Source organism: Puma concolor, chromosome E1, assembly GCF_028749965.1.
Source record: "Puma concolor isolate L17-30 chromosome E1, mPumCon1.1.hap2, whole genome shotgun sequence".
Taxonomy (NCBI): Eukaryota; Metazoa; Chordata; class Mammalia; order Carnivora; family Felidae; genus Puma; species Puma concolor.
Genome location: NC_141680.1, coordinates 3130397 through 3147112, shown reverse-complemented (window position 1 = coordinate 3147112; position 16716 = coordinate 3130397). Strand labels below are relative to the sequence as shown.

Genomic DNA, 16716 nt, shown 5'->3' with positions numbered 1-16716 from the left:
GGCACCAGGGATGGAAGGAAGGGAGGCCGGACCCCTGGGCCCCTGACCTCCAGCTCAGCCTGCAGACTGGTCCCGGGGCTGGTCCAGCACAAGGGCCCCGTGGCATCCGTGATGGGTAAGTTCTTCGGGAAAACTGAAGTCGTTGGACCAGGATGGGGACGAGGCCATTCAGAAACCAGGAGACAGAGGCGGTGTCCTGCCGCCCACGTTCAAACACACGCTGCAGAGAGCGGGTGTGGGCAGGGCCGCCCTGGTCCCCGGGGACCCAAGCCCCTGCCTCTCGCATCGGCCACTACCCTGGGGACCCGGATGGCCAGCTGCCTCCTCTCGGTCAACCCCTGCTGTTCCGTTTCTCCCACCCCAGCTGGTTGGATGACTGTCCTAGCGAGTGGTGCCTCCGAAGGAAGGGGATTGGAGGCTTGGGTTCTACGTGGGGAGCCCCTGAGTCCCCCCAGCCCCGCCCATTCTGGGGTACAGCTCAAGTGCTCCTCGATGCGGGCCAGGACTGCGTGTGGGACTTGAGCGCAGTGTGAGAGAATCAGGATGAGGAAATCGGACCGCAGCACAGCCCGGCCCGCCGGTCCGCCCGTCCTGAGCGTCTGCTCTCTCGCCATGCCTCCAAGTCCAAGATTCACCGGGGCCCAGGTCCTGTGATGCTTCTTTTGCCCGTCTGCCCGGGCTCGCTGGGCTCACTGGCAGGTCCCAGGTCCTCGCCCGACCGCCTGCCATTGGGAGCGCAGCAGGAGACAGGTGGGCGGCTGGCACGGGTCTGAGAGGTACTGGGGCTGCCGGCAGGTGGTTCTGGGGAGACCCTGAGGCGCCTGTCTTTTGCGCAGGCGCGCACCGGCCCTTGGCCCTGGCTCGCCGCCTCCTCGCCGGATCTGGGTTTGCTTTTGGCTCCGGGACATTCCTTGTCCCCTCCTCCGAGGCGCCTCCTCCTCCTGCATCTGTCCCGTCCACTCCCAGCCCTGGAGGCCAGTGTCCGGGAAACACCCCCGTGCCTTCCCTTTCTCCATTTCTGCGTCTCCTGCCCGGGCCGGGTCCTCAGCGCTTCCGCAGGTCGGTGAGGGTGGAATGCACGAGGTCTGCCTGGGGTCCCCCCCCCAGGGTGGTGAGCAGAGGCCCCCTTCTCCCCCCGCCCCACCCCCCAGCCTTGCAGGGCTGCAGGCCGGAGCGCCCCGTGTGTGTGTGTGTGTGTGTGTGTGTGTGCGCGAGCGCGCACAAAGGCAGGGAGGAGGCTGGGCCCTCCCTCCAACCTGTCAAAGCCTAATTTCCAAATTGCAAACACGTTTCATGCAATCAGAGCGAACACAAGTCAGAGATTTAATTCAAGTCGGTGAGGCGGGCGCGCTGGTTCTGAGGACCGTTGGGGAGCTGCGAGTTGAGCGTCATTTAGAGACGTGCCGTGCTGGATTGTGCCGCCCTTTGCAAGTGTTACCTGGTGTTTTGTTGGTTGGTTGTGTTACAGACTGAGGGTTTGTGGTAACCCTGCAACGAGCGAGTCCATCCATCCATGCCCTCTGCTCACCCCACATCTCTGTGCCACACTTTGGTCATTCTCGCGAGACGTGTACAGCGAAACCTTGGGTTGCGAGTACCTTGTTCTGCGAGGGTTCCACAAGACGAGCAAACCCGTCTGATAAGTTTCACCTTGATGAACGAGCGATGTCTTGCGATAAGGAGTAGCACGCGGTGCCACATGTCACATGATCACAACTGAGCCAATGGCTCTTGAAATTCTCTCAGAGATACAAGTGCCTTGGATGATAAGCGTGTTCCCAGACCAAGGCTCTACTGGGTTTCAAACGTTTTTAAACCTTTATTTATTTTCGAGAGAGAGAGAGCAGGGGAGGGACAGAGAGAGAGGGAGACAGAGAATCCGAAGCAAGCTCCAGGCTCTGAGCTGTCGGCACAGAGCCCGACCCGGGGCTCGAACCCACGAACTGCGAGATCGTGACCTGAGTCGAAGTCGGACGCCCAACCGACTGAGCCCCCAGGTGCCCCTGGGTTTCAAACATTTTCATCACCCTGTTTGTTATGGTGATTTGTGATCAGTAATCTTTGCCATTGCTTTGGGATGGCTTGGGCTGCGCCCATATGAGACAGTGTGCTTGTTCTGACCACCCCACCGACCAGCCATTCTCCCTGTCTCTCTCTCTCTCCCTCCTGGCCTCCCTATTCCTTGCGACACAGAAAAATGGAAATTAGGCTAATTAATAATGACCATGCAGTGGCTCTAAGTGTTCAAGTGACGGGAAGAGTCGCTTGTCTCTCACTTTAAATCGAAAGCTAGAAACGATGAAGCTCGGTGAGGAAGGTGTGTTGAAAGTCGAGACAGGCCGAAAGCTTGGCCTCTTGTACCAAAATTAGCCAGGTTGTGAACACCAAGGAGAAGTTCTGGAAGGAAATAGAAAGTGCTTCTCAGTGGACACAGGAAGGATGAGAGCAACAGCCTTATTGCCGATGGGGAGAAAGTTTGGGTGGTCCGGATGGAAGGTCACACCAGCCCCACCATTCCCTGAGGCCAAAGCCCAATCCAGAGCAAGGCTCTAACTCTCTTCAATGCCATGAAGGCTGAGAGAGGTGAGGAAGCTGCAGAAGAAAAGCCTGAAGCTAGCAGGGGTTGGTTCAGGAGGTTTGAGGGAAGAAGACGTCTCCACAACGTCAAAGTGCAAGGTCAGGCAACAGGTGCTGATGCAGAAGCTACAGCAGGTTCTCCAGAAGGTCGAGCCAAGAGAGTTCATGAAGGTGGCTCCCCTAAGCAATAGACTTCAAGGTAGACCACACAGTGTTCTGTTCGACGAAGACGCCATCTAGAACTTTCAGAGCTGGTGAAGAGAAGTCAACGCCTGGCTTCAAAGCTTCAAAGGACCGGCTGACTCTCTCCTTAGGGGCTAATGCAGCTGGTGACTTCAAGGTGAAGCCAGTGCTCGTTGGCCATTCCAGAAATCCCAGGGCCCTTCGGATGGTGCTAGCTCTACTCTGTCTGGGCTCTATCAGTGGAACAACTGAAAAACAGTTGTTACGCTGTTATATACTAGGGCTGGGTTGCTTCACACCCTTGACGACTCCGAATAGACCTCTAGTGACCCATGAGATTGGATATCTTTTCACCTGTTGGTTAGACCTCCAGGTTTATGTTATGAGCTGTCTTTTTTTTGACTTTCCTGTTATATGATTTGCCGTCTTCTCCGCGAGCTTTTGTACGAGCTCTTTATATATCTCAGATATTTACTGTTGTTGGCAAATAGTTAACCCTCTTTGTCGTTTGCCTGTAATTGCTATGCCTGGAGGTGCCTCACCTCTGCATTGTCCCTCACCCATTCCGTGCTAATGTCTTAGGGTGGCTGACATCGACCCATGCCTTTGTTCCCCTCCTTCTACCCACTCTGCCCAGTCCTGGAACACTGGGCAGGGAGCAGCAGGGGTAAGCTGAGCTTCTGCACCACTTCTAGAACCTTCTGCCTTACCCTCCTTCCTCTTTTCTCTTTCCACGACTCCCTCATTCCCTTACTGGAAGGCTGGAGTCGGGGTGGTAAAGAGGGAGTACTTCCTCCCACTCTGGCCAGCAAGCCCAACTAGGGTAAGGGTCTCCACAGCATGGCTTTGGGTCCTGGATGCCCAGTGCTTTATTGTCCGTGAGGAAGTCCCCACCCTCGGCCAAGGGGACCACCCCTCTGAAGAGTTAACTGGATATTCCCTAGAAGTGAATGTTACCTGTAACAGCCTTCTCTTCTCAAGGCTGGTCAGCCAAGAGTTCAAGGACTAGAGGTGTGCATGTGAGCGATGAGGGGAGACAGAGACAGGGAGAAAGAGAGAGAGTGCCAGTGGGGCTCACAGGGCTGGGCAGCGGAGGTGGTGGGGGTTTCTCCAAAGAGGACTGGAGATTGCTTCGATTTCTACTACTGAGCTGTGCTGGTTTCTCTACTTTCTCCAGGAGATGATCGTTGCTCCCAAAAGACATAGATTGAAGCAAATACTGGTTTATTAACTGGAGCACAACTGCCTTCCAGTTCAGTAGTCCATCCATCCATCCGTCCGTCCGTCCATCCATCCATCCGTCCATCCATCCACCCACCCACCCATCCATCCATCCATCCATTTGTCCATCCATCCATCCGTCCATCCATCCATCCATCCATCCATCCGTCCATCCATCCATCCACCCACTGACTCATCCATCCATCCAGCCAGCCAGCCAGCCAGCCATGTGTCCATCCATCCATCCACCCACTCACTCATCCATCCATCCATCCGTCCATCCATCCATCCATCCGTCCATCTGTCCATCCATCCATCCATCCATCCATCCATCCATCTGTCCATCCATCCACCCACCCACCCATCCATCCATCCGTCCATCCATCCACCCACCCACCCATCCATCCATCCGTCCGTCCGTCCATCCATCCGTCCATCCATCCATCCATCCATCCACCCACTGACTCATCCATCCATCCATCCATCCACCCACTCACTCATCCATCCATCCATCCGTCCATCCATCCATCCATCCATCCATCCATCTGTCCATCCATCCATCCATCCATCCATCCATCTGTCCATCCATCCATCCGTCCGTCCATCCATCCATCCGTCCGTCCATCCATCCATCTGTCCATCCATCCATCCATCCATCCATCCATCCCATCATTCTTCCTTTTATCCACCATCAAGCAAATATTTGTTGGATATCTCTCATGTGTCAGCACAGCACTGGGCACCAGGCATATAAACTGAATGAGACCCAGCTCCTGCCTTCAAGAAACTCATGGTCTAGTTGGGGAGACACACAGGTAAATGAAAAGGGGCACAGAAGGGTGTTAGGACTCACTTGTGTATTAACTCCTCCGTTCAACACCTACTTACTGAGCACCTGTGGTATGCCAGACACTGTGGTGGGCACTTGTGAACCCGGTCCTCGTGAGCTCACAGTCTAGTGATAAAGGGCAGGATGGGGCTCATGTCTTCTGGAACATGCCTCCCAGGTAGCCTCAAGGGCGAGAGAAGGACGGGGGAGGCACACCAGTGTTTAACAGCCTCATCTAGGACGTGAAATATGTTGCTTCCTCCATAGTCCATTGGCCAGAATGGGTCATATCGCCCCAACCTGAGATATTTAATGAGCCCAAACTCTTTCTGCCACAGCAACTATTAGTTTCTGCCACTCCAAGTTCAGTCAGACATGCCCTTCCTCATGGAATTGGAATATCAAGGCCAATAATTCAAGGGCAGAAAGTGGCAGGAGCTTGGCCATTCCATTGGTTCCTGTGCCCAGAGCTTCCTGGGTTTGCAGTCCTTCCTGAGGACCGTATTTAATTGTTTTTAACGCCTCGAGACAGTTTCTTTTCCATAGACTTTTTTCTTTAATTGATCATCAGGAATTGTTTTCTGTTGCTTGAAGCCAAAAAGCTTAACAGCTATATGCCCCTGACTCATTTGTGTTACACAATCCCAACAGAGGGCGGACAGTTCAGGAGCCGCGTGCTGGCACTTTCTGAAGCACCGCTCTGTCTCAACAGCTGCGCTTAGGCAGTGATTTGAATATATGTTGCATTTTGTCCATGCGGATTTCTAAAAGCAAGTGAACCCGAAATACCAAAGCACTAATAACCTCCAACAGGAGACAGAGATGGGAATCATTCGGTCGGTTCAAAGGGACACATCGATTTGGAAGGCTCATTGATTTGGAGCAAGAAAAAAGAAACGCAGATGACAGAATGCCCAGGGAACGCCAGAAGCCCGTCACCGAGGATTGAATCTAGAAGGCAACATGATTCTCTGGAAGTGGAACCCTGCTTTGGAAGAGGCAAGCTTTTCGCCCGACCTGGAAGCAGGGTTTTAAGAAAGGGTACATGGGCACAGCCTGCCCGTCCCCAGACACTTGTCTGCCCTGTTTCCGGGGGCCCCTTTTTAGTGGGTTGTTCATTTTAAAGCTGCGGCCAGAGGTCACTATCAACCTCTCGGGCAGTTTCTCGACCTGCCTGTCCTTCTGCTGCTGGACAGGCTATAGGAGGCTGCCCTGTGTCAGGTGACCATTAGGTCCGCTCAGCTGTGGTGGGTGGGGTCAGGGGCAGGATTATATCCCCCCCCCTGCCCCACGATATAATAATATAATGCAAAAATGCAAAGCAAAACAAAGTCCTAAAACCCTTTCAGGGGGCTGTGGGCATTTTGAGGTTTGGAGTCTTCAAAAGGCGTGGTGGTGAGTCCCATGAGGTCCTGTTCTCTGGGGGGAGGTGGGAGGGGGGAGGGGCTGTTTCTCTGTTTTGTTTCTGTTGTTTTCTCAGGTGTGGGGTGAGTTACACGTGGCTTGGTCGTCCCAGGAGAGGCATACGTGGGGCCTGGCTATCGGGGGGGGGGCGGTTAGATCAATGGGGTCACAGGGATGTCACACGGGGCCCTGTTCTTCAGGGGATTTAGATGGAGACGCTGTTCTCGATGAGCGGAGGGTCCAGGTAGGTGTAGGGCAGGGCCAGCTCCTTGTTCCGTTTCTGGATATCCTTCGAGATCTGGGCCAGGCGGCTCTGGAAGGCGGCGATGCTCCGCCGGGGGGCCTCCTCGATGAAGTGCTCCTCCGGGTAGGTGCCCAGGGGCCGCTGGGAGGCAACGGCAAGGTCAGATGTAGGGGCTGCTTAGCAGCTGTGACCCGCCTTGGCCCTCCACCCTGGGGACCTGGAAGAAGCCTCCCACAGAGCCTCACCTCTGCCCCTCCCTCCAAACAGTTGAGGACCGCCGCGGGTAGCTCTTGGGGACCGGGCTAAAAGCTCACGTCGGAGTTTTAAAGGGGGTGCCGCGACCTCCCACCCCAACATGGTCACCTTGCAGCTCAGGGTGACTCTGGATCAACTCGTTCGATCATTTGCCCCTCCTCATGAGATGTCCCATGCTCATGTGCCCCCCTGGGAAGGTTCCGTGCGGTGAAGGGACCCCGCTCCTTGATGGCAGTGTGGGGTCTGGGCTGGGGCGGTGGGGAGGGGAACAATATCCGCTCGCATCCCCCAGAGCGGACCTGGCCTGGCCCCCCGGCCCCACACTCACTCGGTCTCCAGGCTCCTTGCTCAGCAACCAGAGGGTGACGATGATATCACACGTGGCGTTGACCGCTGGGAGGGTAGCTATGAACCCCTCTGGCTCTGTCTGGCCTTTGGAGGTGGGCGGGGGCAGCTGCATGGTGGGAGGTAGGTTGGGCATCCAGATGGAGGAGTCAAACTGCAGGGAGAGAAGGCAACGTGAGTCCCCGGAGCCTGGCCCCCTCCATCCCCCCACCCTGGCACTGCCCCATCTCACCTGCCCTGCACTAACAGCATAGTGCTTGGCAGAGCAATTGAAGATCACCATGGTGGCATAGTGCACCAGGGATTCCCGGGTGTCCAGCGAGGAGGGCACCCCTGCGGGAAGACGCGGGTGGACGTGGGGCTACCGGGGTCCTCAAGGCCACACCACAGGTGCCTGAGGGTGGGGCCCGAGGGCCGTGGTCTCCGTACCTGAGTCCTCTCGGCCCAGGAAGCCCTCAGAGAAGATCTCCCGCACCCAGGCCTGGAGTTCACTGTCGTCACGCACGGATGCGTCACTCGGGTAGTAGATGCTGACTATTTCGGAGACAAAGCTGCAAGGTGCACTGGGTTCAGGCCCCACTTTTGACCTTGACCCTCTCTGAGGAGCAACCGCCATTCAGTGTCATTGACGTCCGGCCCTGCTCCTTGTCGGGAGCCTCCCTGCGCCCTCCCCCGACCCCCAGCTCTCTGGCCCCCTCACCTCTCCACCGCACCCCAGATCTGCAGCCCATCATCCCGGTAGTAGTAGCCCGGGATGTCTTCCACTCCTCGGGCCCGGATATCCTCGGGCAGGCACAGGGCGGTATAGCTCAGTTCCTCCATGCGCCTCTGTATCAGCTCAGAGAAGCCTCCGAGGCCGATGCCTGTGGACTGGGAGACAGGACTTGTGGGTGCCAGAGCCCTGGACCCAGAAGCATGCGGTAGCACCGGTGGGAGAGACAGCCCCCCCCCCACTTCCCCACCCCGGGGCCTCAGCTTCTCCAAATGGCAGGCATCTCCCCTGTACCCTCCATAAGGAAGTTCTTACCCTTTCCACCACCTGGCCCGGGGCGATGAGCAGCTCGCGGGCAAGAGTGTTGATGTGAAGGGTGTAGCGAGTATGTGGGATCAACAGCTGGAGGGGTGGGAGAAGAGAGAGGTGGGGGAGGCCTGGCTCCCTCTGGCCTCAGACCTCCCTCTGGAAAGAGATGATGGGGACCAGAGGGGCGGCCTGGGCCAGGGATCAGGGCTCCAGACCTAGGACCAGGGGCTGGGCTCCACCGGCGTCTTGTGCTGTGACCTGGGCCTGGCACCTTGCTCTCTCTGGCCTGGATGAACATTACAAGCCCCCCAGCTCTGGCATTCTGGGATTTCCTAGTCCCTGGGCTGGCAGCGCGCCATGGAAACCAGGGCGTGTGGCGCAAACTGGAACCATCTCGCAGGGCACCGGGCCCTGGGAGCTGCAGATGGGAAAGAGTCAGCGTGGACTGAAGCGGATAGAGAAGGGCCTGCGTCTGGGACCGAGGAGACTAAGCAAGAAACAGAGAATCCAAAAAGCCATGGGGAATATTCGTGGCCTTCAGAGAAGGCCTCGGGTCCCTGGGGGAAAGCAATCTGGGCCACCTGAAGGCTTAGCAGAGCCCAGGGGACCTACAGAGCCCACCTTCGAGACACGGGTTCCCCTCCCAGGGCTCCCTCACCCCTGCCGCCATCTGCAGAAAACCCGTGGGTCTCTCAAGGCCAGTTCACACTTTGGCATCTGCCAGCCCCAGGTCTCTCCTAAAACTGGGCTTCTGGATGGCAGCTGGCTGTGAGCTGCTCTCCTCTAAGAAGGGGCCCTCTCTGGGGTACAGCTGGCTCTCACGTGCAGTTTCCTCCGTCACCCCTGTCCCCATCCCCCTCCCCCAGGCTCCCGCCGTGGGAAAGCAGGCTCGCAGGGGCTGGGCGCTGCACCCCCAGCCTGGAAGGACAGAGCCACATGGGGACAGGTGGAGGAGAGCCGCGAGGGACGGGGACCTGCAGGCCTAGGGCACGGTCCGGGCCACCGACCTTGAAGAGAGGGTGGCAGTGGGGCAGCTGGCGCAGCGTGGCCATGGTGAAAACCTCAGAGAGCAGGTGCGCTTGCAGCAGGTGCGTGAGGGTCTCGTGCACAGAGAACTCCGAGTTTCGCACCCACGTCTTGGCCAGCAGCCAGTCCCACTTGTTGTCGCTGGGCAGGAAGATGGGGCTGGTGGGTCCAGGGGTCTGGCTGAGCTGTAGGAGAAGCCGGTGTGGGCAGAGGAGGCCACGGGGTGCCTGCCGACCGCTCCGTCCAGCCCCCTCCCTCCCCCTGCCCCCCTGCCCACCTGGATGGCCAGAGGCAGCAAAGGCCCTCCCCCGGGTCTCTGGTACAACAGCGTCATCGGGGCTGCGGAGAACTGAGGCTTCCCGTTGATGACGTTGGTGCGGATGCCAGAGAGGATGGCGTGATCCACCAGGAACAGGGAGCCCCTCTGCGGGAGACAGAAGGGGAGCAGGGGCTGCCGGCTGGCTTTCTGAAGGATGCAGGGGTGGGGGTGCCGGGAGAGGATGGGCGAGGGGAGAGGAGTGTGCCCGGAGAGGGCGCTCCAGGCACGCAGCCCTTAGGAACGCTGAGCCTCCAGCAGGGGGCGGTGTGCAGAGCCTGGACGCGGGGGGGGGGGGGGGGGGGGGGGCCCTCACCTCCAGTTCAGCCTGCAGACTGGCCCCGGGGCCCAACACGGGGGCCACCATGTCATCGGTGACGGGGAAGTTCTCTGGGAGGGAGCGGCAGCGGCGGATCAGGACAGGGTTGAGGCCGTTTAGGAACTGGGAGGCGAAGAAGGCGTCCTCCTGCCAGTGCTCATACACGTACTCTGTGGGGGTGGGGAAGAGGGGACTAGGTCAAGGTCACCTTCAAGGCGGAGCTGTTCCGGGGCCATCCGGGGTTCCCTTTGCTTCTCTATACCTTCTTCGGGGCGACCTCTCAGCCCTCGGCTTCAGCCACTGCTGTTGGCCAAGCAGCGAATCCCAGTCCCCAGCGCACCTGTCCCACCATCTACCCGATAGCCCAAGGCCGGGACTCAGCAGCCTTAAACGCAGCACATCTGGGACCCACCGCGGGCTCCTGCTCTGGCCCAGCCCCTCCTGTCACCTGACATCTGGGGAACAGCACCCCCATCCAGCTGGCTGCTGTGGCAGAGCCGGGGGGGGGGGGGCTCTCTCTGCCGCTCCCGCTCCCTCCTGGGTAGGTCTGGCCCCCCCTGGTCCACTCCATCTCTGCTGTCACTGCCTTGCAGAGGTCACCATCCTGTGATGACCATTTCTTTTTTATTTCTTTTTTACATGTTTATTTATTCAGGAGAGAGAATGCACGCAGGGGAGGGGCAGAGCGGGAGAGAGAGAGAGAATCCCAAGCAGGCTCTGAGCTGACAGCAGAGAGCCCGACGTGGGGCTTGAACCCACACGCCATGAGATCATGACCTGAGCCGAAGTCGGATGCTCAACCGACTGAGCCCCCCAGGCGCCCCCCTCAAACACCATTCTTGGTTCCGTCGACACCCCCTCAGCTTGGAGGCCTCGGCATAAAAGTCCCCTCCTTGGGAGAGCTTTACAGGACACCCCCTAGACGAGGCGGGTCCTCCTTTGATGTACTCTCGCCGGAGCCAACGAACTGGTTTCACAAGTAAAGCTCATTATTTTGATTCTGAGCCTCATGTCCACTCGCCGGCTCAAATGGGAGCCTTGCGGGGACAAAGAGAGCGTCCGCAGCCCCTAACTCAGTGTCTGATGGGTACTTGCCCGACAAACACGGCTGGACTGAGAGGCATTAGAAGGTTAGGGACGCCCCCGTCTACACTCTCCTGTGTATCTGTGGAGAAGGTAAGGTCTAGCGAGGGACAGGGCCCCTGCCCAGGGTCACACGGTGACTCGGCGCTCAGTTTTCTGAGGCTCCGGACGGCTACGAGAGTGGATGTCTCAGGGAAGAAGTCAGGAGCCCCAGCCCACGTCCCTCACCAGCGGCCGGGGACTTATGGAAGTTGAACAGCCTTTTCATCTCGTGCAGACTTTTCCAGGGCCCCTTGCGGCACAGCAGGCCCTTGAGTGTCATCTCTGTAAACCTGTCAGAGGATGTCAAGGGTGGGCGGGGGGCAAGGGGCCCCGGGAGACCCTCCCCTGGCAGCTGGCCTTATCCTTTCTGGAATCTTGAAGCAGCCTCCGGGGCCCGAAGTAGCCACTACCCCTGACGGAGGGAGGCATTGTCCCAGGAGGACGGGTGGTGGGCAGAGGCTATGCCCCGGGTAGGGCTGTGGGACCCGCATCCTTGATGGTGGGGGAGGACAGAAGGCAGGGGTCCTAGGGCATCTGAGGCCCAGGGTCGGGAGAGGGTGGGCCTTCTTACCCAGAGCCAGCTTTCAGGTAGAAGTGGACGTTCTTGGTTACAGAGTATTTGATGTTGAGATCTAGGTCCTTCACGGTCTTCTCGTCCAGGCAGCGAGGCCAGCCTGGGCGGTAAGTCTTCCATCTGGAGGGAAGAGCAAGAAGGCGGTCACCGAGAAGCCTCGGGGAACCCGCTGACTAGGGCAAAGGGAGAGGTAGGCCCTCGGAGGCCCTGGGCAGAGCCAGCGCCCTTCTACAAGCAAGGGTGTTCCTCGCTCTGCCCTTGCCTGACAGCCACAAGGCTTCGGGGGAGCCACTGTGTTCCCTCAGTGAGACTTCTCCCCTGGCCACAGCTGACCAATGCAGGGCTGGGCACTTAACCAGAGGTAGGCCAAGCAAAGTCCTTCCGGGGGAAGTAGGGATGGGGGCTGTTAAAAGAGAGACATCGGGGTGCGCCTGGGTGGCTCAGTCGGTTGAGCGTCCGACTTCGGCTCAGGTCATGATCTCACGGTCCGTGAGTTCGAGCCCCGCGTCAGGCTCTGTGCTGCCAGCTCGGAGCCCGGAGCCTCTTCGGATTCTGGGTCTCCCGCTCTCTCTGCCCCTCCCCTGCTCAAGTTCTGTCTCTCTCTGTCTCCCAAAAATGAATAAACATTAAAGGGAGAGAGAGAGAGAGAGACATCAGGTTCAAAATGGAGTCACTCATGCTAAGCCCTCGTCGACAAACCAAGACTCAACACCTAATCTATTTGCAATTTCAGCCTCTCCCAGGTATGCGACCTTGAACCAGTCAATCTGGAATTACCTGGTTAGCATCCGTAAGGTAATCTGCCTGATAGATTCCCACCTTTCCCCAAAGGAAGGTGACCTTGCCTGAACCAATCTGCTCTTTGCTAGAAACTTCCTTTTTCTGCTCCGCATCTGCCTATGAAGTAAGCCTTCCATTTGGCAGGGCTCCTCAGAGCTCCCTTCTATCTGCTGGGTGGGATGCCGCCTGATTCGTGCATCGCCGAATAAAAACGTACTCGGTTGAATGTTGTTTTTTAACAACCCCCAGAGAGGCTGTGTCTCTCTCTGGGTATCTGGACTAGCACGTGTACACATGGGGACTCTTACTTGGGGCCATTTTCCGCTGTGTGGACTGGGACCCACAGAAAGCTGTTCTGCAGAGAGACAGAAAAGTAAAGCATCTAGACCGCTGGAGACAGGGAGGGAATGACCTTGGCTTCTGGCCTGTGAGATCTGACTACACGTCCAGCACTTTGGCGCCCTCTTGACACAGGCCGTTTCTTCCTGTCTGCTTGCTAACCTGGCCTCGTGCTTGTGCCCACAGAATCTCTGACTTACAGAGACGCATCTCACAGAGGGAGGCCGTCGTGAAGAAGGAGTTCAAGAAGGCATCCCATGGAGAGACACTCTGGCTCCCAGAGCTTGGGGGAGCCCAGAAACTCACTCTGCCCTGGCCTACGGCAGGTCGAGTCGAGCTAGCATAACACGGCCTGAAGCCCTTTGGGCGAAATGGTAAGATCGCATCCCGGCAGAGCTGACGACCCCCAGCCAGTCTTTCCTCCTCTCAATCAATCATTGCCTTTGGCTCTGAACTTTCAACTTCAAAGAGCAAGTTGTCGTTAAAGCACCCTCTACCAGGTGGTGGCTGAACCCTACTCCTCCGGGATCCACCCAGAGATCTTGGTGAAACGCAGATTCTCACTCAGTAGGTCTGCAGTGGGTGAGCCCGAGAGGCCGCGTTTCTAACAAGTTCCCAGGTCACGCTGACGGTCACCTGAGGCCACGCTTTCGATCCTGAGGGTCTAGACAATTGCAGCACAGGCGGCTGAGGGCCAACGGTAACGGCACACGTTTGTGCAAGGCTTGGCACTTGAGAGAGAGGGAGGGAGAGAGAGAGAGAGACAGAATCCCAAGCAGGCTCTGCAAGGTCAGCGCGGAGCCCGATTTGGGGCTTGAACTCACAAAGAACCGCAAGATGGTGACTGAGCCGAAATCAAGAGTCTGACAGTCAACTGACTGAGCCACCCAGGTGTCCCCACTAGATGTGTTCTTAACCATGTTCTCATTTGTTCTTGCTAATAACACACATCAGATTGGTATTCTTCACTTCTTTGGCAGAAGAAAATAAAGATCGTAAAGGTTAAGTGATGCCTAAGGGGTCACAGCTCCCCTCCGTGGGGCCCAGACTAGCCCTAGGTCTCGGAACCCCTGGGTCTTTGTTTTGGCACAAGGGAAGAAAGCCACCCCACAGACAGGAACCAAATGAGCCTGCGTGTGTCGTTTCTCCAGAGACCGGCTCAAAAGCCGGCAGGCCCAGACTGCACACAGCAGCCCCCAGCGGGGGCTGAGTTGGCCAGACCACCACCTTTTGAAAACCCGCCCCTTGAGCACAGTCCCTGGCCTTCTGCCTCGGGGATCCTCACCCGTAGCCCCAGGTCCCTTGCAACCCGTACGGCCGCCCCACCGCCAGGGCGGCTTCTGGGACCCCAGCTCTCCCGGCTGAGCCCAGAGCAGAGACAGGGACCTCGGTTCACCTACCCCGCGAGGTGAGTTTCTTGGGCCTTGGGGGGGGGTGCATCTCTGGTTCTGCCCAGATTTCGAGGAAGGAGGATGTAAGAAAAAGCCCCAGGGCAAGGAAGGCACCAGCAAGGGTGAGGCATTTCCAGCAGTGGTTTTCAGACTTCGCTGGGCACCAGAGTCCTCTGGAAGGCTTGTTAAAACAGCATTGCCGTCCCCACCCCCAGTATCTGATTCGGTGTCCGAAGGTGCCAAGGGATTCGCGTTTCGAACAAGCTCCCACAGGATGCTGATGTCAACGGAGAGGACTGGCAGGGACTGGGCCAGGCTGCCCTGCATCCTTTGAGCGATGCCCGCCCTCCGCGCCCTTGCCCCACTCCCATCCCGCAGGAGCCCCATCCTCACTGGTAGGAGTCCTGCCTGGCCTCCAGCTCTTCCCTGCGTTGCTGTTGGAGGACGGGGTGATCGTCTGCCCAGGAGACCTTGCCTGTGAGGGCACAGGAAGGGGTGAGGAGGGCGGAGACCCGCCCCCCTCTGGCCCCAGCTGCTCTGGCCTCCAGTCCAGCCACCCTCGATCAGGTCACCTGCCCCCACACCGGGCTGCTACCCCCTCAACCTCCCCAGTGGCCACACCAGCTTCCCCGTCCGCTCCCTTCGCCTTTCCCGACCACCGGAAGCTCGCTCCTCCCCGCCCGCCGCGCCCTCCCCAGCGCCGCCCTGCCCACCCGCCCCCTCGCGCAGCGTCAGGATCCCGGAGCCCTCCATCCACTGGTAGCAGGGGAAGCGGAGGGGGGCGCCCTGCGGCGGCGTGAGCTGCAGCCAGTTGCAGAACCAGGCGTCCCGGGCCAGCGGCCCCACCGGGCTGGGCAGCAGCAGGGGGGCCTTGTGCAATCGCAGCAGCAGCACCCGGCCCACGTCCTGGGGCGACGCCACCCGGAAGTCCTCCACCTGGAGGGGAGAGATTTAGTAACCCGCAGGCCGTCCTGGCTCCCCGCTCCGCCTTCACCCCTGCCCCGCCAGGCACTCACTGCGCCCTTGCTGAACTCCTTGCCGAAATGGTCCAGGGGCAGTGGGGGGGTCTCCCCCAGGGTCCCCACGATGCTGACAGCTATTCTGTTCCACGTGCCAGCCCCGATGGCCTCCCCCGTGGACACTCTCACCCCGTACTCGGCCATGGTGCCAGCCCGAGTCTGGATGTCTACTGCCAGTCGGTGAGACCTAAAATCCTGGCGGCACCTCCAGGGGCACGCCTTGCCCCGCCCCGCCAGGCCCGGGTCAGCCAATCCTCCTCCATCCGTCCAGGTCACCCAGGCAGGATGCTCACAGAGCCGCCCCAAAAGCAGGACCCAGCTCTGGGCAGAAAGGGGCGGGGCTGGGAGGCTGGAGGTGAGCGGTGCAGGGGGGCTGCGGAGGGGTGCACGGGGGAGGGGTGGGGGGGCTCTGCCGTGCTGGGCCGAGAAGGCATTGGGCGTCCCGAGGCCTGGGTAATCGGACAGGGTCAGAAAGAGTCGGTGTCCAGTGGGGGTCAGAGATACATTTGCCCCCCCCCCCTTTGTTTCTTTGCCTTCTTAGCCCTTAAAAGCCTCCGCAGGCCCACCCCACCCCCCACTTTCTTGGACTACTGTCATTATTTTATTGCAGTCAGTAAATAATTTTGAGAGCCAGCTCTGTGCCGGGCACTACGACCTTAGGTGCTGTGAATACCCCCCAGCCAAGACCCAGTCTTAGCCTCCTTGGAGGTTAAAAAAAAAATCCAACGTGAGAGGGGCGCCTGGGTGGCTCAGTCGGTTGAGGGTCCCACTCGGGCTCTGGTCATGAACTCACAGTTTGTGGGTTGGAGCCCCACCTCGGGCTCTGTCCCCTGCTCTCTCTCTCTCTCTCTCAAAAATAAACACACATTTAAAAAATCATTTAAAAAACCAAGTGTGAGAGAAAATAGAATAAGGGAACGAGGCAGGAATGCAGTGAAGGAGGGACAGAGCGATCAGGGCGGGGAGGTCGATGGGGGCGGGGAGGTCTAGGTTTGGATTGTGGGGCGGAGGGTAACAGATTTGGGAGTTCTGGCCTGGAAATGCCGTCTGACATGCCCGTCAGACATCCAAGTGGAGCGGGCAGCTCAGTGCTAGACTCTGCACCTGAGCATCAATCGGCACACAAGTGTCACAGAGGCCCCGAGGCAGGGGACATAGCTGGAGGAAAGGGAAAGGGAGCAGGCTGCACCTGTCAGTTCTCTGACACCTGGAGCTCATGCAACAGAGGCCCAGGGAGGCTCAGTCAGCAAGGGACCCAGAGGACCCAGAGTGGGTGTCTCCTGGAAGCCAAGAGACTGGAAGCCAAGAGGTTGGCCGAAGCTAAGAGCTGCGTGGGAGGAAGACAGAAGTGATTACTTCCCGGGTCTGTCAACAAGGACACCTCTGAGTCTGGGCCAGGAGCCGATGAGCGCGACGAAGGCCACCAGCCGGGTTCCGGGTGACCGAAGCCTGGCTGGCACGTGACCGAATCCCACCGTCACAAGAGCTGCTCTGGTGGCGGCATGCGGGTGGGAGCCCTTGAAGTGTGAAGTTGACCGGGAATAGAATTCCACGTCCCTTTATCTCCACCCTCCCGAAACCCCGCTACCGTGCCCAGGTTAAGGCGTAATAAACCTACGAGGACAAGAGCACGCACAAGCGTGAGAGTGCGGAGTTTGAGCCTCCCCACCTCAAAATCCCCTGAGGTCTTAGGAATCGGGAGACGGGTGCTCTGAGAGTGGCAGGTAGGTGACACTGAAAACAGATTG

General features: G+C 58.6%; 1 protein-coding gene across 2 annotated transcripts; it reads right to left on the bottom strand.

Annotated features, from left to right (window-relative positions):
- Positions 1-4819: 4819 nt before the first annotated feature.
- ALOX15B (arachidonate 15-lipoxygenase type B) lies at positions 4820-15145 on the bottom strand. 2 transcript variants are annotated; one of them, XM_086685916.1, is made up of 14 exons: positions 14966-15145; positions 14663-14885; positions 14343-14424; positions 11437-11559; positions 11052-11155; positions 9738-9910; positions 9383-9529; positions 9087-9290; positions 8086-8172; positions 7759-7928; positions 7488-7609; positions 7291-7391; positions 7042-7212; positions 4820-6599 (listed from the first exon to the last, which is right to left on the bottom strand). In XM_086685916.1, the coding sequence occupies exons 1-14, from the start codon at positions 15110-15112 to the stop codon at positions 6420-6422; spliced, it is 2034 nt and encodes a 677-aa protein (XP_086542042.1). In that variant the 5' UTR covers positions 15113-15145; the 3' UTR covers positions 4820-6419. The 2 variants fall into 2 exon arrangements, with proteins under 2 accessions (XP_086542042.1, XP_086542040.1); XM_086685914.1 differs by lacking the exons at positions 14343-14424; positions 14663-14885; positions 14966-15145 and adding an exon at positions 13959-14274.
- Positions 15146-16716: the final 1571 nt, after the last annotated feature.

Coding starts and splice junctions, on each gene's coding strand:
- ALOX15B (XM_086685916.1), bottom strand. CDS start 15,112: ATGGCCGAGTACGGGGTGAGAGTGTCCACGGGGGAGGCCATCGGGGCT. Junction 14,425..14,662: donor GACGCTGCGCGAGGGGGCGG/GTGGGCAGGGCG, acceptor GTGCCCTCACAG/GCAAGGTCTCCTGGGCAGAC. Junction 7,610..7,758: donor ATCTGGGGTGCGGTGGAGAG/GTGAGGGGGCCA, acceptor TGCACCTTGCAG/CTTTGTCTCCGAAATAGTCA.